Source organism: Chroicocephalus ridibundus, chromosome 7, assembly GCF_963924245.1.
Source record: "Chroicocephalus ridibundus chromosome 7, bChrRid1.1, whole genome shotgun sequence".
In the NCBI taxonomy this organism is placed as follows: domain Eukaryota; kingdom Metazoa; phylum Chordata; class Aves; order Charadriiformes; family Laridae; genus Chroicocephalus; species Chroicocephalus ridibundus.
In genome coordinates, this window is record NC_086290.1 from 22110920 (window position 1) to 22136184 (window position 25265).

The 25265-nt window shown below is 40.2% G+C and overlaps 2 protein-coding genes across 7 annotated transcripts in view; one reads left to right on the forward strand and one right to left on the reverse strand.

Moving 5' to 3' along the window:
- The window catches only part of ABCB11 (ATP binding cassette subfamily B member 11), a 72219-nt gene that overhangs the window by 19327 nt on the left and 27627 nt on the right, over window positions 1-25265 (reverse strand). For both annotated transcript variants that reach the window (XM_063340312.1, XM_063340311.1), the window contains exons 3-19: window positions 24136-24157; window positions 22664-22711; window positions 22520-22568; window positions 20332-20573; window positions 18645-18732; window positions 17581-17714; window positions 15545-15716; window positions 13646-13770; window positions 12715-12889; window positions 10304-10417; window positions 8192-8302; window positions 7153-7278; window positions 6149-6352; window positions 4730-4900; window positions 4152-4353; window positions 2310-2385; window positions 1254-1389 (exon numbers count right to left, since the gene is read on the reverse strand). In XM_063340312.1, the coding sequence (XP_063196382.1) occupies window positions 1254-1389; window positions 2310-2385; window positions 4152-4353; window positions 4730-4900; window positions 6149-6352; window positions 7153-7278; window positions 8192-8302; window positions 10304-10417; window positions 12715-12889; window positions 13646-13770; window positions 15545-15716; window positions 17581-17714; window positions 18645-18732; window positions 20332-20573; window positions 22520-22568; window positions 22664-22711; window positions 24136-24157 (2195 nt within the window). The remainder of the gene's footprint in view (window positions 1-1253; window positions 1390-2309; window positions 2386-4151; window positions 4354-4729; window positions 4901-6148; window positions 6353-7152; window positions 7279-8191; window positions 8303-10303; window positions 10418-12714; window positions 12890-13645; window positions 13771-15544; window positions 15717-17580; window positions 17715-18644; window positions 18733-20331; window positions 20574-22519; window positions 22569-22663; window positions 22712-24135; window positions 24158-25265) is intronic.
- The window catches only part of DHRS9 (dehydrogenase/reductase 9), a 31406-nt gene continuing 21127 nt past the window's right edge, over window positions 14987-25265 (forward strand). For 2 of the 5 annotated variants that reach the window (XM_063340317.1, XM_063340318.1), the window contains exons 1-2: window positions 14988-15116; window positions 16924-17092. The gene's annotated coding sequence lies outside the window, so the exon portion shown is untranslated. Of the gene's footprint in view, window positions 15117-16762; window positions 17093-25265 lie in introns of those variants that run through there. The other 3 variants (XM_063340321.1, XM_063340320.1, XM_063340319.1) reach the window with 3 other exon arrangements.

The following is a 25265-nucleotide window of genomic DNA, read 5'->3' on the forward strand; positions in this document are numbered from 1 at the left end:
AGAGGTTAATTAAGAACAGTTTAAGATTTTCTGCCACTGAAACTCAGGTTGTTCCCTTTTTGCTGCCTTCAGATGAGGTGTGATGCAATACCCAGTGCCAAAACTTAAACTTCTTCCTCAAAAGAGGCTTTTTGTGTCACTCATGGAATCTTTTTAAATATTATTTTAAAGTATTGTGGGTGAGCACACTGACTGGACTCTGCATCAAATTAACAGGTATGCTATATAATTAAGAAAAGGGAGATCTCAGAGTGATAGCTGGATTCAGCTATCAGCTTTATAAATGCTAATTATGCCTCCCTTCTGTGAAACATTCTCAGACGATATGCTGAATTCCCATAATTATTCCCAGTAAGAGCAGAATATTCATCACCAAATTATAATTTACCCTTCAGTTTGATTTGTGCAGAATTTTTCTAACACACAGTGTGCTGAGCCCCGCTCATCTCCCTCAATTCATATGGCTGGAAATGCCCAGACAAAACAGACACTGTGAAGACCTATCTGCTGGAAATGTGCAAAGATGAAGCGGTGGAAGCATCTTGTATTTTCTCTTCCTTCTGGGCTAGTGCCAGGGTAACAGCACCAAAGCCCTCTATTTATTCACAGAATAGGCTTAGCAATAGCAAGAACAGTGACTTCTAACTGCTGCACTCTGCACTGCACAACCATAGCCATGCAAATTGGTGCAGGGAGCTTCATAAGCACTTTGGAAACTCACTGTGTATGTTCCTACATATTCTGCATAATTTTAAGGGATGCTGTCTATTGTCTATGCTAGTTGATTGCACAAGGACACTGTCAGTGAAAGGACTTTGGATTAGGTTGCATTGAGGGTCTCTAGTCAAATCTCCAGATGATTTTGAGACAGAAGTGAATTTACTCTTTATTGAACAACAAGCAGTGTCATTTGTATCACTGAGTGGCTATTACATTTCACAGACTGAGTATTTTTCTGTTTGTCAGTTAATTCAGCTTTTATAAATCTGTCTTTTTCAACTTTACCAGCAGCTCATCCTCTGCTAGAAATTTTATATGGACCAATAAGCATAAGAGCCATCAAAATGCAGCCCAGGGTTTACACAGAGGATAAGAACTGAAGCTGTGGTTTTGTTTAAGTAGAGAAAAGGATCAATCCAAGAAGACGTATCTGCCAACAACTCCTATAAAAGAGGCACATATCTAGAGAATATCATTACCAAGTAATATAACCTGTTTATTTGAAAAATTAATAACAAACTGTTGGACCTGACCTTTTTCGCTTGTTCATCGTCTTCTCCATAAGAAGGCATACGGTTCATATACTCTGCATGATCATTTGCAATGGATAATGGAGGGTCGGGGACCACATTAGAGAGCTGAGATCTGGAACGCTGCCGAAGTGAAGCTCTGTAAAGAGGACAGAAACGGTCTGTTTTGCTCCATAACACAATACTTCCTTGTAAAGCAGGTGCAGTTTTTATATCGACTAAATCACGATTCACTGAAGCAAATCATAGGAGTCACATGGACTTTTTCTTTCTTTTTCTATGTTCTCTCAACTTCTTGAGAATAAAATACCCCACAACAGGGACACTTTTCAAAATCATATTCCACCCCCACCACTCAGACATTGCCTTATATGTACCTTGCACCATGTATTTGTTAAGCAAAATTGTGGTGTATCCTGCTATATTTGCACAAGCCGTTAAGACATCAAGTCAATTCACCGCTGTCACTATTATCAAGTAATTCAGTTCAGCAAAACAGGATGCTGAAACAATCGACCTGCATCACAGACAAAACATGACACTGCAATGTAGGAGACGTATTCACTTGCATATGTCTGACATGGGCTTGTCTGAATGAAACAAGTGTCTCACTACAAGACAGTCTGGCTTGTAAAATGCTTTAACTTTCATCAAGTAAAAGCCATAATAAAAATGTCCTTGTACATTGCATTGCAAGTCATTTTTCAAGTGACTGGACTGAAAGTGCGTTAGGTAATACAAATATATGACTGTATGGTAGTAATATTAAAAATGGAACATTAACACAGTGGACCAGAATTGGAGAAGAAGTACTATGGATAGAAAGGGGAGTAAAATTGAGTCTTGCTATTTATCCATGGGCCTTCAATCAGCAACATATTACCCAAGCTATTTCTATCTGAGTGAACTCTGTCTTAGTAAAATGCTTGCAGTCCTCCACCCTCTTTTATGCAACATACAGAGAAGTGATTCATTAGCACTCTTGGGATTTTCGAATAGTGGAATGAAGTATAGAGATCTGGAAACATATTGAGATTTACAATCATTTTTAAGACTCACCGCAAACTGGCCCGATAGCTTCCTCTGCTGAATGACTGGACTTTCTCAAGATTTGGCTCACCTACATTATTTTCTGCTGTAAAATATAGTATATAGAGTTCTTCAGTTTGTGCTAAAATTGAATACAACCTAAGTCCACTGTGGTTCTGCAAAAAAGTGCAGTGTCTCCAAGTCGTAACTGGAATACTTTGTAGAAGGCAAGGAATGTAATACAACCTTGCTACTCAGCCTACACGTACCACAAGTTTTATATTTTTATTTGACATGATGAAGTTAACTGAATATTAACCCAAGGACCATCTCACTTAGGATGTAACTGCTAAAGACTGTTTCCCTATTTTAGCACTGTAATTGCTCTCTTCTTTTAAGATAATCATACCCAATCATAGAATCACAGAACAGTTTGGGTCAGAAGGAACCTTTAAAGGTCATCTAGTCCAATGCCCCTGCAATGAGCAGGGACATCTTCAACTAGATCAGGTTGCTCAGAGCCCCGTCCAACATGACCTTCAATGTTTCCAGGGATGGAGCATCAACCACCTCTCTGGGCAACCTGTTCCAGTGTTTTTCCACCCTCATTGTAAAAAATTTCTTCCTTATATCTAGTCTGAATCTACCCTCTTTTAGTTTAAAACCATTAACACCTGTCCTATGACAACGGGCCCTACTAGATAGTTTGTACCCTTCTTTCTTGTAGGCCCTCTTTAAGTACTGAAAGGCCGTAATAAGGTCTCCCTGGAGCCTTCTCTTCTCCAGGCTGAACAAGCCCAGTTCTCTCAGCCTGTCTTAACAGGAGAAGGGCTCCATCCCACTGATCATTTTTGTGGCCCTCCTCTAGACCTGCTCCAACAGGTCCATGTCTTTGCTGTGCTGAGGACTCCAGAGCTGGACGCAGTACTCTGGATGGGGTCTCACCAGAGTAGAGGGGGAGAATCACCTCCCTTGACCTGCTGTCCACGGTTCTTTTGATACAGCCCAGGATACGGTTGGCCTTCCAGGCTGTGAGCGCACATTGTCAGCTCATGTCCAGGTTTTCATCCACCAGTACCCCCAAGTCCTTCTCGCCAGGGCTGCTCTTAGTCCCCTCATTCCCTATCCTGTATTGATACTGGGGGTTGCCCTGACCCAGGTGCAGGACCCTGCACTTGGCCTTGTTGAACATCATGAGGTTCATACGGGCCCACTTCTTAAGCTTGTCCAGGTCCCTCTGGATGGCATCCCATCCCTCAGGCATGTCAACTGCACAATGCAGCTTGGTGTCGTTCAATGCCACTGCCTATGTTATTGATGAAGATATTAAACAGTACTATTAAAAAGTATAAAACAGATATTAAACCAACAGACCCCTGAGGGACACCACTTGTCACTGACCTCTATCTGGAAATTGAGCTGCTGACCACTACCCTCTAGATGTGACCAAGATATGGTGCTTCAGAAAAATACAACAGATCATTCTATTAGACCTCCATTTCCAGAAACTTTGATTCAAATCTGCCTCCAGTAAAATAAATAGGGTGGTTTCAGCATATTCTGTAATTTGCTTGCATTTCAAATGCAGCAGGACTGGATTGTCAGCACTAAATGGAGCTAAGAAATGACAGGGATTGCAGGTCATAATTAATTTTTCAGGGCAGATCTATATTAGGAAGGTCATTCAGTGCATAGGCAGTAAAAACACTTTGGCCAGGGCTATTAATGTGATACTTCTATGAATGCTAAAATTCAGCCATAAAGGTGGAAGGAAAAAGCAAAAAAAGAAGCAACTAGCCCTCATTTTAAAAAGAAATAATCTGTATTTTGTGGAATTTTACATCATTTTCTGAAAGAAAACAAAACACTTACTTTCCGTTGCTTCTCTATTAAGCACTGCATCTCCTGTGCTTTGCAAGGTCACCAACATGAAATAAACCCCTTTCCTCTTCAAGAGTTCCTCGTGAGTTCCTCTTTCCACAGCCCTTCCATGCTCAAATGCAACAATGCTATCGGCAGCTTTGATGGTTGACAGGCGGTGAGCTATCGAGATTGCTGTGCGGCCAAGGCGAGCCTGACAGGGGACAACAGCAGCTCCATTCGCAGAACAGCAAACAGAAATGCTTGGAGCCAGCACTATGCAATTTAAAGTTTCATCAAATCAATAGGACTCTTTCTAGTGGCTTCAGCTGACTTTGACTTGAACTCCATCCATAGCCCATAGAAGAACATCTGTTTCTGAGCAAAAGGAGCTATAGATTTCTGTTAATGTCTCAAAGTAAGAAAAAATTATTTTCTGTTAATAATACTAAAGTTCTACTTGTGCATATGAAAGAGCTATTAAGGAGAGCTTCTCAGTGCTTTGCTGCAACCCAGCAGCACCCTCTGCAGAGTACATTAAAAAGAATTTCTGCCCTTTAAAGTGTAATTTATGCTATGCTATAGCAAACCTTATGAAGTGCTTCTTGGACAATAGCTTCGCTTTCATTATCAAGTGCTGACGTAGCCATATCCAGTAGCAGGATTTTGGGGTTTCGCACAAGAGCTCGAGCAATAGCTATCCTCTGTTTTTGACCTCCACTCATCTGGCTTCCACCCTCTCCAACATGAGTGTCAAATTGCTGTGTGAAGGAAAAAAATGAAAATGAAACAGATAACAAAAGAGTCTGTTAAGTTTCGGGTGAAAATATTGGTAAAATGTCTCTCAGACTTGTCCTGGGAGTAGACATAAAAAATTGTCTTTGAAAAAAACCCAAACATTGTTAGTGCATCAGACTCAAAGGAGAGCTGATGAAATAACTTCCTTCAGCAACATCATTTTGGCTGAACTGGGGTTCCAACCCCAAGACAAAAGTATGTACTGATAAAAAGGTGAAATGTTCTGGTTTGGCTCAAAACAACTGTATCATCAAAAGCTGAAATGAAGACGAAACACTTGCCCACTGTCCATCAGATGACTCACCAATAAACTTTCCACAGAGCTGGACTTGTCTGCTGATGGCCTATGACTCATGAACACTTGTCTCTGTGATTCATGGACATCATGCGCTGGTGGCATCGGGTTCAGATAGAGAATTAAATAAACATAAAGCCTAGCATCTCAAGACCCAGGATAATTATATTCACCTAGAGCCAAACCTTGTTTATTCCTCCATTTCCAGGAAATAAACAGGGGCCTTTACACAGTCATTCTGTGAATAGTTTCCTGGAAGCCTGGAAGTGCATAGATGGAGGATAAAAAGTGCATACTGACATTAGTTAATGGCACTTGAATCCTGTCAATCAGGTTCACTGTTGTAACATGTCCCTTTGAGAAGCTACTTGGCAAAATAACATTCTGGAAAAATAAACAGCACGGTATTATCAAATACGGGCCTAGTAAGGAGGATACCATAGGACCGATCAAAGCTGTGTCATCATAACGGAAGGAACTGGGGAAGAGGGGACCTCCAGCTAACTTACAGGGCTCGTTCAAGGAGATGAGGTTGTGAGGATCAGTACAGACTGCTCAAAAACATGTGGTGGCTAGTGAGAGTCTGGGATCTAAATTGCTTTTGGCCTGAGCAGAAACAGATGTCCATAGCATGAAAAATACATATTTTAAAATCATGATATGATTATTAGCATGATATTGAATGTTGTGCATATGATTCCGGAGGAACTAATTCTTTTGTGTGCATTTTTTTATCTTGGTGACATACATGTAGTAAGACCTAATTAACTCTAGTCAAAGGATAGGTTGCTGCCTACTATGTATATTAATCTTCTGCCCTTCCACCTGAGCACAAATGGCTGCATGAGGGGAGGGACAAAAGGATTCCCTATTTTTCCATCAAATTCTGCCAAATGTTTTACAAGGCACAGCGTACCTGTGGCAAGTCCATGATGAAATTGTAAGCATTGGCCTGTTTGGCTGCTTCGATTATGTCTTCCATGGTAGCCTCATCCCGACCATAGCGAATGTTCTCTGCAATCGTGGTGGCAAACAGCACTGGCTCTTGTTCAACAATACCAATCTGGGAGCGTAGCCACTGGATATTAAGGGAACGAATGTCGTGGCCATCCAGGGTGATCTACAGAAGCCAATTAAAACATGGACAAAAAAGAAGGAAAAAAGTCAGGGACATTGTCCCCTCCAGTTCAGAGACAAAGACAGACACAAGGGAAATGAAGGTCCTGTGGTGCTGTGTTTCCATGACCAGTGTAAAAACCAACTTTCATACGTAAAAAATGCAATGCAGTGGCAGTAGCATATGATAGTTCTTGGGCCTAGGAGTTGAGCTCTGTGATTTCATTTCCCAACACTCCTTTTTGCTTGGCCTCAGAAGTAAAACCAGGTAGAAAGTAACCATCAAAATTACGATTATATGTTTACAATAAAATGTTCTTTGTCTTTTATACATTCAAATACAGGTCACCATGTATGTGATTTGTGCCAACTAGGAACACGTAAATGGAATGAGACTGTTAATAGATGTAATTCATATTCTTAGCCAATCCATTACTAAATGGTAATTTCATATACTAAAGCAATATTATGGGATAATGATTAAATGTTTGATATTTTGTTTTCCAGAATGGAAAATGATTTCTAAGTCCTGAATTATTGTATCTATAGTTATAGTCTTCACTCTGATTTAGCGTGGAATTTTTATTTTCTCCTAACAGTTTTTCTCTTTCACATAATAATTTTTGATAAGACTGTTCAGCATTCCCCTGAAATGCACAAGAGGATATTTCACTCATTAAAAAAAAAAAAAAGAAAAAAGAAAAAGTTAGGAGACTTCCCACCTTGGACACCTTGGAGAAGAAACCATGTCATTCTTTCAAGTCCCTAAGGCTAGAGAAATACAGTCTAGATTGGTACACTCACCATGCCATCAGTGGGGTCATAGAAACGCTGGATGAGCTGTATTGTTGTACTTTTTCCAGCTCCACTAGCTCCAACAAAAGCTGTTGTCTCCCCTGCTTTAATAACCATATTAAGGTTATCCAAAATCTGGAGAGGGGAAAAAAAATGAAAGAGAATCCATCCATTCTAATTCTCTTGCAGTCATATAACCAAGTGGGTATATTCCGTATCTTAAAATGGAGATTCAAAGCAATTTTACAAAATTCAGAAAAATATTATGAAGAAAGAGGAAAAAGAAAGCCAAATATTTTTACATTTTTTGAAAAGTTTCTAAATGCAGAGCATTTGATCTTTGTTTGTTCCTGTTGTTCATCATTAAGAACTAGCCAAGTTAATACCATTGGAGAAACTGGCAATAAATCCCCTTTAAAGAACACTGCACATGTATTATGAATGCCTTTTAAAGCATAAATATTAAGAATGTAACAGTGAAATTATGTAGAAAAATCTGATACTTCATATGCTTCTCTCTCTAGAAGCAATAACACACATTTGCTTGTACAATAATTTGCTTTTCCAAGGAGAATTTGTTAATTCAAACACAGTAGTAGAGAAATAATGGGGTATACAGACAATGCTCCTGTACCTTTTCCTAGAATTTTAATGGGTCACATGGTGTATCCCCAGGGTAATGGAAGAGTTTTATAAAATCTCCTCGCACCATTCAGCTTATTACTTTGTGTCCTATCCAGGCACATGTTGATACCAAGTACATAATTGATTGAAAGACGAGCTGTGTGCAGGTGAATTTGTCTGAAAGTACTACGAGTTTATGTTCAGCAGCAAGGAATATGTATGACAAGGAATATGTCAGAATGGTAAAATAAGCAGAATGGTAAGTAGAAAAACCCTTTAGTAGAAGAATTATTTAGTCTATTTTTAAACAGAGGGTCTGGCTTCTGGAAAACAAACTACTGAAAATCTAGAAACTGCTGGCAGAACCAGGATATTTTGACTGTTTACAGTAACTGTGTTCACTGGATGAATGATGAATAATTACCTTTACGTCTGGTCTGGAGGGATAATGGAATGTTACATTATGAAATTCAATTTCACCTCGTACTTTATCCAGCTTGTAGCCATCTTCTGACATGCAGTCAATGGCGGGTTCCTAGGATAGAATTTATTGTGTTATTTGCTTGCTGTTAAACAGCCAACACTGCTGCAGTAGACAAATATTGCGAATACCACACAAACCCATGGCACTTCTCTTTGAACATCACTTAGCCGCAGTGAGCCAGCCGCAGGCTCTGCCCCAGGGCTAGCAGGCAAGGGACATGAGATTGAAGGCCACAGTGATGGGGAAGTTGTCACCAGTGGGTAGTACAGGCAAGATGAATGCGCCTTCTTCCCATTTTAGGCTTACTGCAATTACCACAGTCAACCTCTCAGCTAGTTTTTCCTGGAACAGAATAGCTGGCTGAGTGAGGCATTTTGACCCAGCTCCTCAGGAATAAAATGGCACTACTTTGCTCACATAAACATTCTCCTACAGCACTGAACAACCAATTAATTGCTGCAAATCAGCACGCTTCACCACTTTGGATTTCAGACATCCATCCTTGCACACCCAGTCAGGATTCAGGCTATAAATCAGATTTGAAGTTTTCCCATGAAGTGCTTTGGGTCTCACATCCATTTGGCCAGGCCATGGGTATTGTGGACTGATAGACATGAGCAGACAACTAAGATAAATTTGAAGAAACCCAAAGAAATCAAATTTTCTAAGGATAGATTTTTGAAGCATGGAATACAGAGCATGAGCTAAAACTATAGCAACACCAATATTTGATAATTGAAACACGCATGATTTTTTATGTAGCCTAACAGATTGAAGAGAATTTTAATACAAGAAATGTGTATGTTCTAAGATGTGAAGAACAGCAAAAAGATTGATTCCTCTTTAGGAATATATCATGTTTAAATTTAGATACTAAACTATGAAGAAAAGTTTTACTGATCCTGCAAATGCAAAGCTCAGCATGGCTATAAGTTTAGTGCCAGAAAAAAATCGGTATCAGTGCAGAGCTGTGTTTTTACTGTCTAATCACAAATCTACAAATGCAGCAAGCAGATGGATCTAATTTTGTCACTCCTTCTCTAGACAGATGAAATCTCACTTTAGTTTGGTTTTTTTACCCTAAGGTTATCTGACTCAGCCTTATCTTGAATTTTGTGATTAATGTTTACTGTTGCAAGTCTTCTGTGCTTTTTAAATTTTTCCCTAAAACCCACTTCCCTTATTCATCTGTTTTTCAGTTTATCTTAGAGCTTTAGCTTATGAATTGCATTTATAAGGCATATGCGTTATCATTATTGTAGAACACTGAAGGGTTACTAAGAAGTCCATTGGCATTATCACAACCCCTCTAGCCTTCTTTATATACCCTTATATAATCTGTAAAAGACAAGCAGCATTTTAATGTGTTTACACAGTTTTTAGCACAATAAAGCTTGTCAATGACTAGAGATACTATGTACTGCTAAGAAGTCAGCGGTATTTTGCCAACCGCTAAAATTTATACAGATACAGAACGCAATTCTCATCAATTAATGCCAGTGGCTCTCAGACTTGCTCATATAACCTTATTTCAAACATCCATCTGTCTAGATGATTTTGTGATTAACATTTATGACTGCTGTATGACCAGTGCCTGTGCTCATTTGGTCTCATTTTAACTTGGAGTAGTTCTGGGACGGGTGACAGGGGCCACCTTTGCCACTGATGTCAATGGAGCCACATCTTTTGATGCCATCTGGAGACTGGGAGCTAGAAGCTTACTGCAAGTTTGGCTGCAAGGTGACTGTTACTGCCTGCCTATACACTCAGCAATTATACCTAAGGAGAAATGGGAGTAAGAAACAGGAGCAGCTGAGGTAAAACTTCGTTATTCAGAAACAGGCCACTTACGAAATCAGTTCAACACCCTCTCTGAGCCCGTGTGCATACCACTAGACCTTTCTATTGCACAGTCAATTTTTCTTTAATTGCGCTCGTTTTTCCTCATTTGAGGAAAACTACTAGCGGTAGTAGATAGAACTACTACTGATTGAGGCTTATTTAATTATTTTTCCACTACAAAGTGAGACAGCTTAGAAATTCATTACTTACTTTATCTATTGTCTCAAAAATGTTTGCTGCAGCCCCACGGCCAGTGGCAAAGGCTTCTAGACAGGGAGATGCCTGGCCAAGATTTAAAGCTCCTACCAAAACACCAAAGAAAACCTGAAGAAGTGGAAAAAGAAATTAACAAAATATGACATCACATTTTATTACAGTTTAGAGCTTATACAGGCAAATCAAACTACAGTGGCTTAGTGACTTCTTGTGCATCAGCTGAGCTGCAGTGGTTCACTATATAAGCATAATTAGCCCACAAGAAAGCAAACAAATGCATCTTAGAAAGAATTTTCACAGTTTTTCACAACTTTGCTTCCAGGCTGATGTAAATCAACTTATCTCATATTTGCCCTGACCTAAAACCGTGTGCACCCAGATATTTACTGAGGTAAATTTACTGAGGTGCCACTGAAATACCACACAAGTTCAAATGCATTAGTTGTCTGGTTTTACAACCAGGAGTGACCTGTGTTGTAATGTCAGTGCTAACATACCAGGGTGTACCTGTTAGAATGAGCATTTTTTGCCTAGAATTTACTCCACTCTATTCCTCCTTAGTTTTTCAGTTACAGAGATGGTTTGGCAGAGCAGATTGCAAAGGTTTAGATGTCTTTGGTGTAGGCTTTTGGTCCATTTTTTGCTTTGTTATGGCTGATAGTTTGAACATTCACCCTGAGCATTAGGAGGACTGGTATGTAATCCTTTGTTGTAGTTTGGCGATACCTGAGAATTCTGCTAAGAAGCAACAAAGGACTCAGCTAGCCTTTTGAATGCAACACAAACAGTAGTCAGGATAAATGGGCGAGGTGTATAAGGAAACACTACTGTTGAGAAAGAAATAAAAGCACACAGCACTCAGTTTTCCCTTGCACCACAGGGATGTTTACTGAGAATAATCCCATGGCTAAAGTGGAAGAATCTGCTGTGCACATACTGTGCACTGCAAACATCTACACTGAGGTATAGATCATGCCATTAAGTTCATACTCTGCTACAGATACATTTTCTTGTGTGAATGAGTCCCGAAGCAATTAGGTTATATGCATGTCAGAATCCACCATGAACATGAGGGAGCAGGTTCTGTACATTTGATGGAAGAAAGGAAGGTAATGCTTAGTGTATCTTGATGCAGCATGGCTGCTGCACAACAGTTTTTCAGAGACGAGGAAAAGCATATTTAAATGTTTTGTATCTACAAATCCTCCCCCTCCCCGACCCCCTGCCAGACTGGGAGTCTATGGTAGGAGACATGTCGTACAAGAAAGTTGACTGGAAACTGAGAGGAGGGAAGCATAAGGGAGAGTCTCTCCATTGACAGCTACGATTTTTCAGCTACAGGGTGGATCCCCACTGTTTGCCATTTGTCATTTGGAAGCCCTGAACTATAGTTACCATGTGCAAGGCAAGGAAATTGCTCGCTTTGTTTCTCACAGCACTACCTTGTATCAGCTACTGGTGTCAAGAGCAGTTGCAAATGATTTCCTGTGAGGGACATCCTCCTTGAACAGAATGACTCAATATTACAATGTTCTCAGAGTAATTTACCAAGCTCCATTTAACAGGAAGTTTTGCACCTCATGCTGCTGGTGGTTGGGAGCTCTCGTGGTGAGTAACAGCCAGAGGGAGGCCAGAAGTAAATGTCTCATCAGAACACCCAGGACTTACCAAGTTTCAGGAAAAATTTACTCTGTGTCTGGAGTGGAGTCTGCCATTTGGGCAGTCCTGGCTTAAAGCAAATAACCAAAATCTCTGTAGGTGTTCTTTTTATTGCATTTATGTCATCAGTGTCTAAAGCGTCTGCTGAGCAGAAGTGGATGCATGACTGCCATGTGGGTTAGTAAGGTTTTTATATGCAATGCAGGAGCCACAGCGACATGTGTTTTTATCAGCATATATGTTTACAGGTTCTTTGTCATCTATAGAGCTAGGTGGGCAATTAGCAACAGAAAATGATGATTCAAAGGAACAGAAACTGTTCACGAGAGAGAGGGTAGATTTGATGAAACTTACTTTGGTGAGGTTACTCTTTACCACAATGAGGTTTTTCATCACCAAGTAAGCTCTTCAGAGACGTCAATATCCCAGAAGCCACATGCTGTCCCACAAAATGGGAAAGCTAGTTTCAGGTCTCTGCCAATTCTGTAGCAGGCTCTCAAATGACAGCATTATTCTGATCTCAGTAGGCAGCATTTCAAATATTTAAAATAAACATGGATTATTTTTTTAGTCTTATCCAATAGTGTCATATAGTTTCATATGTATACTGAGTAATGATCTTTAAAAGACACATATAGTGTTTATTATCACTGAGCCACCAGGTATCAGAACACTACAAATATGTATTCCAGAATTAACGTTTTAAGAAACAGCCCACAAAAGCTTCATCAAGCTAAAATGCGTACCTGCAGAAGAGTGCCGGGTGAATACTCTTCTTCTTCAAGGACAAGTTTAGAGCCATACCAAAAGGCTAATGCATAACACAGGAAAATTATAAGCCACATGTAACCAGTGAATAATCCCATTATCATTCCTTTTCGAATTCCCCAGTGCTGAGCAAACACCAGATTCTTATCGTATCTGTAGAAAGAGTGAAAAATAAAAGGGGGTGAAATGAATTTCACAGAAAATGCAAAATGAGCAAAGACCAACAAATTGAGGCATCTTCAATGACTGGCTGTTCTACAGTTAAGAGAGGGTCCACATAAGGTGGATACCTCTCACTCTGAAGTGAGAGATCACTGCTTAAACCAGCGGTGCTCCCAGATCATGAAGTCCTTCTAGGTTCTAGTGCAATAAGCACAAGAAAAGCCACACTCACTGCAGACACCTCACCGTGGGGTTTGTGGTTTTAGCAGTGTGACACAGGATTTGAGAATCTGGCCAATGCTTCAGGGCATGTCCTACAGCCATGTTATGTTTTTAAATGAATTTAAAAGAAATTTGCAGATTAACTTCATCAAATCATTATGTCTTGCTGGAACTAGTTCTCTTACTTGAAAGTACCCAAAGTTTTTAGATGTGGTGCGAAAGTGATACATCAGAAAATGTTTAGGGGAAAATTTGACAGTATGTTCTTACAAGCGGGAATTACTTGAAGATAGTATTGCTGATGTTTTATTTCACTGGTTGACTGAATTATGAAACTGGTTTTTCATATGTCATGTTATTTGGAACCTGAATTTCTGTAACATACATGCACGTAATTCTCAAAGCTAACAGAAGGTCATTGTTGTCGAATTTACATACTAATTGCCATGACTCTGAAATGCATTACAGTGTTTCATTGCTACAGGAAAAAAGAAATCAGAGACCTTACACTTTGTTCAAACAAACCTTTCAACTTCTTTCTTCTCCCCGCCAAATGCAGCCACTGTTCTGATGGATGAGAGCACTTCATCAGCCACAGCCCCAGCTTTTGCATAAGCCTTTAATTCTCGGCCTGTTAGTTTTGCCACAGCCTACAAAAACATTAGAAGTGCTGGTTACACCTGAACTGTAGGTGCAGACAAGTAAGCAGGGCTAGCTGTCACACTGTGCTGTCTGCTCTGCGTGAGGTCACCTCTTCCACTCCCAGCAGACTTTTATTAGGCACACTGAACACTCAAAGACTTCTGTCTTCTGGGATTAGGCCATTTACATCTGTGGCATGTGTTTTGCAGAACAGTTATCCCCTTGGCCAACAGCTCTGCTCCAGGTAGCTAGAAAGAGCAGCTGACAGCGTCTGCTTTCCCTTCATCCCTCTCTCTCTGCTGCTAACTGGGCGTAAGCAGCCTGCAGACTGAGGGTTTGTGCATGGTGTGAGGAAGGGGGAGCTTAAGCAGCAAAAGCAGGCCTTTAGCAGCTGTGTCAGAGCTCAGCTTCAGGAAGAAGAAGTAATGGTACTGATGGGGGAGGACAGAAACAGATGTGGCCACCACTGTGCTTTCTTTGTTTCTTAGGCTGACAGCAAACAGGTCCCTACACAGCAGCCCAGAGCACGCTGGATGCCAAAAGCTCACTTCAGCTCAAAAAAATGTTCAAATTAATGGAAGAAAATGTAGTCATGTACAATTCTACACAAAGCTACCACATTGGCTTGGGATTTACATATTACTAGAAACTGTAGTGTGCTTATTTTCTTTCTTTCTTCCAATACCCTGCCCCAGGCGTCTATCAGCCACTTTTGGAGACAGGAAAACATACTAGATTGAGCTTGGGTCTGTTTTCTTTATGGTAAAAAACAAAGACTTGGGCTGGAAAGGCTTCTAAGGAGGAAACACTTGACAGTGGATAAGTGAAAGACGGGGACAGAGAAATAAGAATGGAAAGAGGGGAAATTACAACCATAAAGGGGAATGAGCTCAGAAAGAAATTGCAAATGAAGGAAAGAGGCACTTGGGGGTTTATTTAATTTCCTGCCAGGATTCTACTCTCACAGTTCATACTGAGTCATTATCCATGTCATCTACTTGCAGCCAGCACAAGATGCCAAAGGAGGGCAGGAAGACAAGAAATTAGTCAGAGTTACATTAGAGGTTTGATAGCAAAATGATAGCAAATCGTTCCTGGTGTGGAAGAAGTGAGATAGCCAAAGGGCTGAACACAACCAAAGAACAGAGTGTGACAGACTGCAGAGGAGGAGCAGGAACTGCCCAGCCCTGATGGGTGTGGGACAGGAGGTAAGAGGGCAGATGATCCTGCAGTTTCCTTCTTTTCTGGCCTTCCTCTGCACAGTGACAAGGAGTTTGTAGGGAGTGGATGGAGAAGCAGAACGGGAACAACTGGGAGAGGATGCAGCAGCTGCCAGGAGCAGGGACAGCTTGAGGTAAGTGTGAGCAGTTGTTTTCAATGATTTTACAACTCTGAAACTTGATGATCTCTAAAAGCCCCTGATCTCCATAGAAAAATCAAGCCCCGTGTCTAGTAACCATCTAAACCAGGTGTGTAGTAATAGAGAGAAGGTGTAGGCTAGGTTCTGATCTCAGCAACCGTAACATCCATCCACAGGACCAAACAGAAGGTATGCTTACGCTCCTGTCTTAGAAGCAGGACATATTATTCTGGGAATCAGAATAAGCAAAGCAGGACCAAAGTCCAGCTCCCTGTCGCTCCACGCCCAGTGCTGCTGTGACCATAATCTGCCTCTCTTGATTTCGAAGGAGTGTAATAGCCTTCTCTTCTACCAGACCTCCTATCTCTATGGCATGGCCTTCCTCATCATACCTCAACACGAACCTCTCACAATTCACTTACCAAGCCATAGACAGCCGCTCCAACCCCAAGCAGAGGGCTGACTGCAATGATAACCAAGGTCAATTTCCAGCCACTGACAAAGCCCAGCAGGAATCCACATACAAAGGTGGTTAAGCGCTGGATAAAGATTGCTACTTGGTCAGCAATAGCTTCATTAATTTTGTTAACATCACTGAGGAAAAAAAAAAACAAACAACAAAACACAACAAAACACAACAGAAGATTGGTGAGCATATCTTTCGTTTGTGTTGAAGGTCTTGGCCATGTTTTGGTTAGTTGCTTTCCCTTGGAGAGGGCCCTTCCTCACCCCTATTCTTTCCACCATCACACCTTCCAAAGATCCTGGGCTACAGTGAGAAAACCTGGTGCCTTTGCAATGGCAGAAGGCTTTTATGCATTAATACTGCAGAGAAGATATTGTCTTTTCTCAGGAAGAGTCGTCCTGCCAGCAGACTCATTCACTAGCTGATTCTCACTACTGTGCCCCAGCTTATTCCCAGGAGGGGGCAGAGACGTCCCAGCTGGATGCAGCTATCTGATAATGGAAAAACGGCATAGCTGATATGGCATCCTTTCCGTCATGGGGCACGGAGAATGTACTATACCGTCTTGCTGAGGGGGCGGGAAAAGGGAAGAGGTCTGTAACTCTGAATTCTGCCTTCCACCACCTCCCAGTTTCTCTCTCCACCATATCAGGTAGTTTGCTCTCTAAATGGGAGGGAGAGTGGGAAAACTGAGGAAGGCTACTGTGTCACTGGAGGCAGTGGGAAAACATGACAGCTCTATCATGTGCCGGACAGTGGTGCAGCGGTTAACATCATTTGACCCCTAGGCAGCTGCAGAGTTCATTTATTCTCTCTTATGCATTGCCAGTAGAGAAAAAATATCTTAAAGCAAAACAGTCAATATACTTCTTCCACTTTTGGCTAGTACTACATCACCCCTGGGATCAGAAGAACTGGGAACTCCTGGAACAAATAGGAGCAAGTGGTGCTGAGGTTTAAAGTCCGAAGTTATTAGGTCATTGATATATCAAGTGAAATTACAGCCCTCTATTGAAAAATTTAGGAATGTTGAGTTGAACAACATGTTTATATTTCTTACGGAGGATGTTTTTTGCAGTCAGAAATCTTTTTGTATGAACAGGACAATGTTGTTCAAAAACCCAGGGAACTAAGTGTTACTTGTTAGACAGATACATACTTGGTTCCTATTTTTTTGCCAGAGAAATTCTTCACAGCAACTTACACGAGGCATTTTTTTCTTCATAAAAAGAACACCACAGAAAGTCATAGATACCACTGGGTGGTGAGTAAAGGCAAAGGAAATCCCCTTCAACTACAGAAAAATCATCTGCAGATGTGACTACTATTATACAGGCACGACTGAGAACAGGGAGCCACCTAGAGTCAGCATATTCACCTCGCAGCTGCATTCAGCCTGTAAAGAGGAACCACTGAGAAAAGGAGCAAGCCTTAAACTCCGTCAGGGATAAATGCTTACCCAGGATAAGAAGGTTTCTCCGTCTACTTGGGTCCCTCTCTAAAGGTAGGTGCTTGTACCTTCTTTAGCAGAAGATTAAGCAAGGCTCACTCTTCTCTCTTAAAGGCCAACAAAAGCAAAATGTGCCCCTAATACAATTTTCCTTTCTGAGAAGTGAGAGAGGGTTCAAACCCACATCTCCAGCCTCAGGGGAGTGTGCAGCGGGAGCCACATTATAGATTACTCCGAAAGGACTGGGCACAGGAGGAGAAGGGAAGGATAGGACAAGGTGCCAAAAAAACCCCACCCCACTCCAAAACCCAACAAAACCCTCCCCACGTTTAGCCCCCACAAATAATTGTTGCTTAACAGTTATGGCACTCAGTTTGAAGATGGGTGGGGGGGGACAATCAGCCGTGTCCCTGCCCTGAGGAGCATAGCTGTATTTTCTATTGGAAGGTGTTCGTCAAATGCCTAGTTATTGGTACTCTCTTGTGTTTGGAAAAAAAGTGCAAAACGTTCTCTGTAGCATATGTTTTTTCTTGATTACTTACTCAGAAATTCGGGTGTTCAGTTCTCCTACAGATGTACAGTCAAACCAGCCTATATCCATTCGCATTACTTTCCTGAAATAAGCTTTCCTCATTTTCTGTATCTGACGAGCTGCAGCCATAACCCAAAGGCAGATCTGGGAAGAGCATAATGTGGCTTATAAATTGTAGTAAAAAGTCTTTCTACTCCCAAGAAATGGCAAAAAGCAATTTGGCTAAAATGGGAAAAAGCAGTTTGGCTATTGATAAAATTACTATTCATGTAAAATACATTCTAGCTACACAGACATGATAGTTGTTTTATGTCTTTGGTCTCAAAATAATCCAACAATTTTATAAAGCCTCTGGATGAAACATTTGTCTCAGTTCTGATAGGCTGAGAGGAGATGCAAGTTAAATTCCTCGTGCTGTTACATGAATGTCATACAGACAAAAATTTTTCCATCTACAGCTGTAAGTAATGTAGGGATGGCAGCCATCCTACCTCAGGGACAATTTTCAGGAAGGAGAATGACAAGTGATTTTTGCAATTATAAAAGCCTTCAAAAGCAGTGGACCCTTTAGCAGATTATGCAGGAATCATCCACACTCGCGGCTCATCTTGGTCATGAGGATTGAACCATTACTACAGAATGTGTAGGGTATGATTCTTGTCCAACACTAGTTTTACACTAATAGTGGTCTGTAATATCTGTATAATAGAAACACAGGGCTCGATGCAGTTGAGATGCCTACTGGGAATATGCATGCTCTTCAGCTATTATGTTGGGAGGGCATGTGGATTTCACAGTAACCACACTTAAACAAGTATTTCTTGTGGCGTGAAAGAAGCAGCATGCATTCATCTCACTGCGTAGTGTATCCTTGTACAAAGGCATGCATGCACAAATCCAAGGAGGTCTCAGATTGCCAGAGCTAACCTATTTCAGCCGATAGAATGAGAACTGAAAGCACCTGCTCTGCTCAAATGGACAGCTGACTAAGCAGTTAAAGGGAACATAATTATTATAAACTTAATTATTTAGTGATTTAAACTTTGAAATCAAAATAGGGAACAAAATACTGACTTGGAGGTATCCTAACACAAGTACAGCACAACCAATTCCTCCATAGTAACCTGCAAACCTGGTCATTTCTTGTTCAATGTCCAGCAGCCTGAGGAAAAAAAAACCCAAAAGTTAGCAATACTTTTTTAAGTTTCTCACAGATTTCTAATCTGGTGTTTCTTCAAGTCAGAGTCATGTCAGCTTGTTTTGCTAACAACAGAGGCGTTGTTTCCCAATACTAAGGCTCTTGCTAGCCACGGCAGGTTTGCTCGCTCTGCCGGTTGCACAGGGGTAGGGTGCTGGCAGATAACCAGGAAACGCTCTGCTGTCCTGGAGCAGCCCTGCAGCCTCTGCGAAACCCCACCAGACTGAAACAGCCCAGCTGAGAGGGTGTTTCCAGGAAGAGCTGCCTAACAAGTGTTCATTAGGTGTTGAATGCACTTGCTGTGTGCTATTACACCAACTAATAACGCTCAATTTTAAACAATGTTTTACAGAGAAATAAGGGCTGCTAAAGTCAATTCAAGTATTACTTTGTACCATAAACTTGCTAATCTGACACGATCATTTCTTTTAGCTCAAGTAGGAGTATTAAATTACTTCTAATATTAGTGAAGGGCATTGAGTTGCTCCTATTGCTTTTAGATTACTTTGAAATAGGCATTTCAGGTTATTATCGGTTATGCTTTTAGACAACATTTTTAAAACATTCTGCAGACAGCAAATTTTATTCTGTTTACCCCGAATTTGGTACGCTGAAATTTTAAGCCAAAAGGGAACACTATGCACCTGGCCTGATGTCTTGCAAAAAGCAATCACGGAAACAACTCAAGTGCCTGACACAGATATCCAGTACCATTTTTAATGCTCTAATGAATCCTGCCTGGTGCATAGTTGCTGCTTCAGAGGAACAGAGGTCTGTAGCAATTCCTGTATTCTATCTGCCAGCCCCATCTTGGAGGGCTGGTTTGGACAGCCTGGAGCAAATAATTTGGCCCGTCACCTACATCTAGGAATGCAAATCACTTCCCACATGCTCTGAGTTTCAGAGACCTTTAGGTAAGTAACTTCTAATTCTAATTAAATGTCATTCAGAGATGAGAAAACTCTTAGAATAATGCACTGAAAAAGGAGCCTTAGGAAAGGTTACAGGTTCAAATTTGGCTTTGACAGATATCTGTATCTGAATGAATCCTCTAGACTCCATTTATTATAGTTAATGGAAAGAAACAGGCACTCTGATATGGCATTTCATCTGACCTGCCTTAGACATCTCCCAGAAGATGAGATAAATTGCACCCTGGAAGTGCTCATTTCTCTTCAATGACTGAAGTTTAGCTAACTTGCTAGAAGTCAGCAGGCACCTCTAGGTATGTAAGTCCTAACCAGAATGACCAGAAGTCATTATTACCTACGGTGTCACCCGAGAAAACAGATTAGTGAACTCAGATGTGTAGCAGATACATCTGTTATCAGAACAATCATCATCAAAGAATATCCTTGCTGACATCTATAGCTGAAAGACCAAGACCCAAGCTGACCTCTCCCTCCAGCTCAGAAACAGGACTCTGAACAAGAACCATGCCCTTTTTCTGCCTTATGGACAGAAAATGCCAGATTTAAAGGCTGAAGTGGACTTTCACTAGCAATACATTCTCTGACAAGTCATAATAACAAAGGAAAAGAAACAAATATATCTACTACTTACCCACATCTTATTGTGGCATTCTTTTCATTCTGATGAATAGTACCATTAATCCACACTATGGTGTTATTTTCACATTTCTTGTTTGGGTCTTTAAGTTCTTGCATTTCAATGTCATATTCAATAAATGTGTCTGCCATTGCACCAAACACAAGCAACACAGCTGGCTGGGCTGCTCCATGAACAATAGCACAGACACTACCAACAGCCATCATTAAAATTTCCATAGATGAAGAAAATCGAAACTAAAGAGACAGGAAAAAAATATGGTCTCTGCTGAGAGGCAGTCTTCATGTTGGTTGCATGCTGACAAATCATTAATCAGGTGGATCAGATACAAAATCATTCTCTTTAAATTTCAGAATTATCTCCAATACAGAAATAAGACAAATCTCTCTCTCCAATCTAATCTAATTGCACCTGTGATTACAGCCTCATAAGTTATTAGGAGCTCCCTTTTAGTTGACAGTAGAATCTGACCATGTGAATGAATATATTATCATATAACATTAATAGCTCAATATCGTTCCACATTATCATTATTCCAGAAACTAGCTAAAAGATTACTAATAGTAATTATAATTCATATATATAGTCTGCTTTGCAGATTTCCTGTGGGGACAGAGGGAGAGGGAAGGGAAGAAAAAGCCTTAGGGCATTATGTAGGGCCTCTGAATAGAGTTAGACAATTTCTCAAAAGTCTGGGGTACCATGGTAGAAAGCCGGCTAAATGTCTCAGAGCAAGTTCTCGTAATTAATATTCTAAAATGTGTTAGCTGAGCCATGCAATTGTGCATTGGCTCGTAATATGGGAGAAACGTATAGAAATATGACATAGCATGCAGTAAAAAAAGGATCGAGGTAAGTCCTATTACCTTACACTTGCCATGGGCCAAGGGCACGCACACATGCAGCTGGTGACTGAGCTAAGATACAGCGACTTAAGTTACCTTTATCATGATTGTGTGAAGTCTGATTCTCAGGTTAAAGTCTTGTGTAAATATATAAATCAAACTGTCCGTATAGCGTTATCAATACCAAATGCTATGTATTTTAAAAATAGGAGTGTAAAGAGGAATCATAACCTGCTGAAGAGCCTGCCCAGGTTCTGTAGGCACTATAATGTGTCTAAGAGAAGAAAGGGTGGGAATTTGGAGCACACATGGAAAAGGGACATTAGGGCAGAGACAAGATAAAGGGAAAAATAAGTCAGTTAACACAAAAGAGAATTAAATAAATGGTCTTTCTACAAAAAACATCAGAAGAAAACTGTAGTAAACCTTGCTCATAGGAAGTCTAGGAATTCCCTTGATTAAAAAAAACCTAAACCAAAAACCCAGAAAATGCACACATGTGTGATATCTAATCTCTCAGCACATCTGATACAAACATACTGTGTTTACCAACTGCACTTTAGGAGTTAAACATCTGTGCAAAACATACTGCAGAATTCAAAACCCTTCTGCTTGACAGGCATAGCCTCTGTGTGGACAGACTGTTCTCTCCACCCAACTAAGAGCTGAGATACTTAGCCAGGTAGAATAGAAGCCACATGGATGTAATTGCACCAGCCCAGTAATAGAGTCAGGACCATATTAGTTTGGACACATCACAGGCTTATTGCCTAGACTACATGATAAACAGACATAATAAAACCTCTTAGCTGCATGCTGCTGGGTTGGACATCTCTCTACTACATTAATTTTAAAATTTCGATGCACCCTATGGGATTCTAAGACCCACCAAAACCTAGACATACTATACAGTATTGTACATTCCTAAGTTTCTGTAGTTACCAAATCTTCTAATACCTATGGAGCAATTCCAAGGAAGCTAAATTACCTGCCAAATATCACACAGCAAATTTTTGGCAGAAATAAGAATGAACCAAGGTCACCTAGATTCCTGCTGTGCATCTTAACTCTTTTCCCCATATCTACCTGTAGGTTCAATATAAAGGGTTTAATAGACAATGATGACACAAATATCAATAATCAATACCAAGCTGACAAAATGACAAATGCTTCTATTAAATTCCCATTGACTTTAATGACAGGATTTCATGCCAAATGGTTTAATCCTTAAAAGTTTGGCTTAGTCACAGCTATTCCCCAAAACAACCATATAGATTATTGTCACTTATTCTGCAGCACAATACACATAAAATATTTATAGCCATTGCTTTCATTACCAGCTGAAAGAAGCCAATACGAATAGCGTTTTCTTTCTTCTCTGATGACCTTCAAGAACAGAAAACATAAAATTATAAACTTGCATTTTAGCACATCTTTTGTTCTGTATGCAAAAACAGTACACAGAATTGAACTTAACTCACTTTTCATTTTTCTTCTCTATAAAAGGTTCTTCATATGTAGAGAAATTCCTAGCAAAAAAGATAAGATTTTACATTAATCTTTTTATTCTCTTGGTTACTTCGCTGAAATTACATTTTGTTTGAGACATTTTGCCCAGAATTTTAAGAGACCAGCTGTTTCCCTCAGATTTCTTTGGAACTGGTGATTTGATCATTCTTTCAAATTTTAGACAGGGACTAGAACAGAAGTTAGGTTACAATGATCTGAATCTTTATGCTTTGTTTCATAAGCAGTTTCTCAAAACACTATTGCCATAATGTGGATTGTAGGTTCTTGGAGGTCAGATAGAGAAATTTTTGGCTAGTTTTTTCTTTTAGACAGAGAAAGGTCCTGTTCCCATTCCGTCTTATATTGCCTGTATGTTCATATGTCCATAGTGGCAGCATAATCTCTCACCCTACCATACAGGTTTTTATTCAGTGCTCAGATTATGTGTTGCTATTCTGTACGATCAGTTAAAATATAAAGGACTAGTTACACCATTATGGATGGGATCCATACTATAACAAGTAATCATAGTAATTATCAGCTGTATACATCCAGTGATGAATGAGCAGGGATTTGAATTTGGGTAATTTTGTTTTTAATGAAACAAATAAATTCAAGCTTTATTTGTCATGAACAGTTTTCAGAAACCAGATCCTAGAAAGCCTGAAGGAAGTTTTACATGTACAGTAGGTAGGACCATATGTGTGTTACATGTGAAAGTCAAACAGAACTTGGGTTTCAAAATATGTGCGAAGACCATGGTAGACCTTGAATATTGGGCTCCTGCTCTCTGAGATGGGCAACCTGACAAAGACAAAAATTAAGAGACGATCTTGCTTTCTCATTCTAGGAGTAGTTCTCAGACTGCGTACGCTGTGTCAGAAAGAGCTGGCCCAAATTACAGTCCCCATTAGGATGTCCAGTTTGCTACAGAGTTGTCACAAGATTTAGGAAGAGGGGGCCTCTTAACCCCATTCAAATCTGAGATAATAGCTGAAGGTCAAGGTCTTTAAGTCATTTTAGCTTTTAACTATCTAGAATTCTATGTTTAAATCTCAATATCCGAGTTCAAATGATGCGAACTAATTCATTTTATTTTAGCCTCTAATGGTTAAGCTTTAAGAGAAATTAATCAAGATTGATTAAAATTCCAGAAAAACTCATTTCTCAAACTAAAAGCACTGAAGAAAGACAAATTTGAGTATCAAAAACATTTTCAGAAGAAAGACCATATTTTGCTGACATTACTCTGTGTTTTTAAGGATTTCTAGGACTGTTTTGGTCTACCTGTGTCAGTTGTATCAAATAAGGCAGTTCCACTCCTAGAGAACAGCTTTTCATTAAATACCATATATTCAATAAATGCGTCAATTTGATCCAATGACATTAACTTCTTTGAATATTCCTAGAAATACTGATTGTTCTGTTTGTGTACATGACTTACTCTGATTTCTTGAAGCTGTTACCTGTTAGGAAAAATAAATGCACAGTCTAGTTAATGATTATTGTTAAAGTACATAATCCTCTGTAGACATGTGAAACATAAACCCTAGAACCCCACCTGGTCATTCCTGAGTTGTAAAGCATCTTATTCCCTCTCATTCATCTAGCTAGGGACATGAACTGACAATGGGTCCAAAAATTCCTTGGTAAATTTATATCAATTTATGCCTGCTTTCTCTTGAAGAAGTAGTCTCAGGTTTTTAATCCCCCAGATGACAAAATGGTTTCCACTAAATACATTATTCAGGACTATTGCCAAAAGTCAATTTGTGTTCATTGCAGAATATTTGCTAGTATTTAATTAGTTCTATTGGACACTGTGTCATCAAGGAATACTACTCTACTTGCAGTCCATTCATGTTCCCTGAAAGGAGGAGCAGTAGTTCTTCACTCTTGCCTTCCAACAACTTACAGACTGCAAATCCTGGGGAAGAGGGGCAGCTGTGCCCCTGGATGATAAGATGAACTGAAGTCTATTCTTGGGATACTCCCTAAGGAACGGAATTATACTGCAAGATGTAACCATGCTGTACGGTCCCCAGAACAGGTCTGGATTTCACTCCCTTTCAAGAGATGTTGACATACCTAAAGCACAGCTTGTGTTTGCAGGGGCCTTAAAGAAGAAGAGTCATCATAAGGGCTGATGTAGAAAACATTTGTTGTACATCACTTGAGATGACAATGAATAAAGAGCTAGTTTTATGTATACAGGACAGTTTGGATAATCTAAGGGCACTGGGCATACGCACCTTGCTCATTTACAATGCACTGAGCATCCCAGCATCAGTTACAGAACCACATGCTTTTCAAGCACTGCCTGCCTTTCTTCACATCTAGTGACACAACGCTGAGCATGCACAGGCCTGTCTCACACAGCAAACACAGAGGAACTTTGCATCACAATTCACAGAAGGTGCAAAGAGGTCACTGCAACCACAAATTTTGCTTCCACCATTTTCCTACCCAATGGAAGAAGGCTTTTCCATTCTCTCCATGGTTTTGCATTTCTCAAGGCAACAATGTTAGATGAAAGCTGTCTGAGTTTGAGACTAAGGGAACAGCTGATTACAT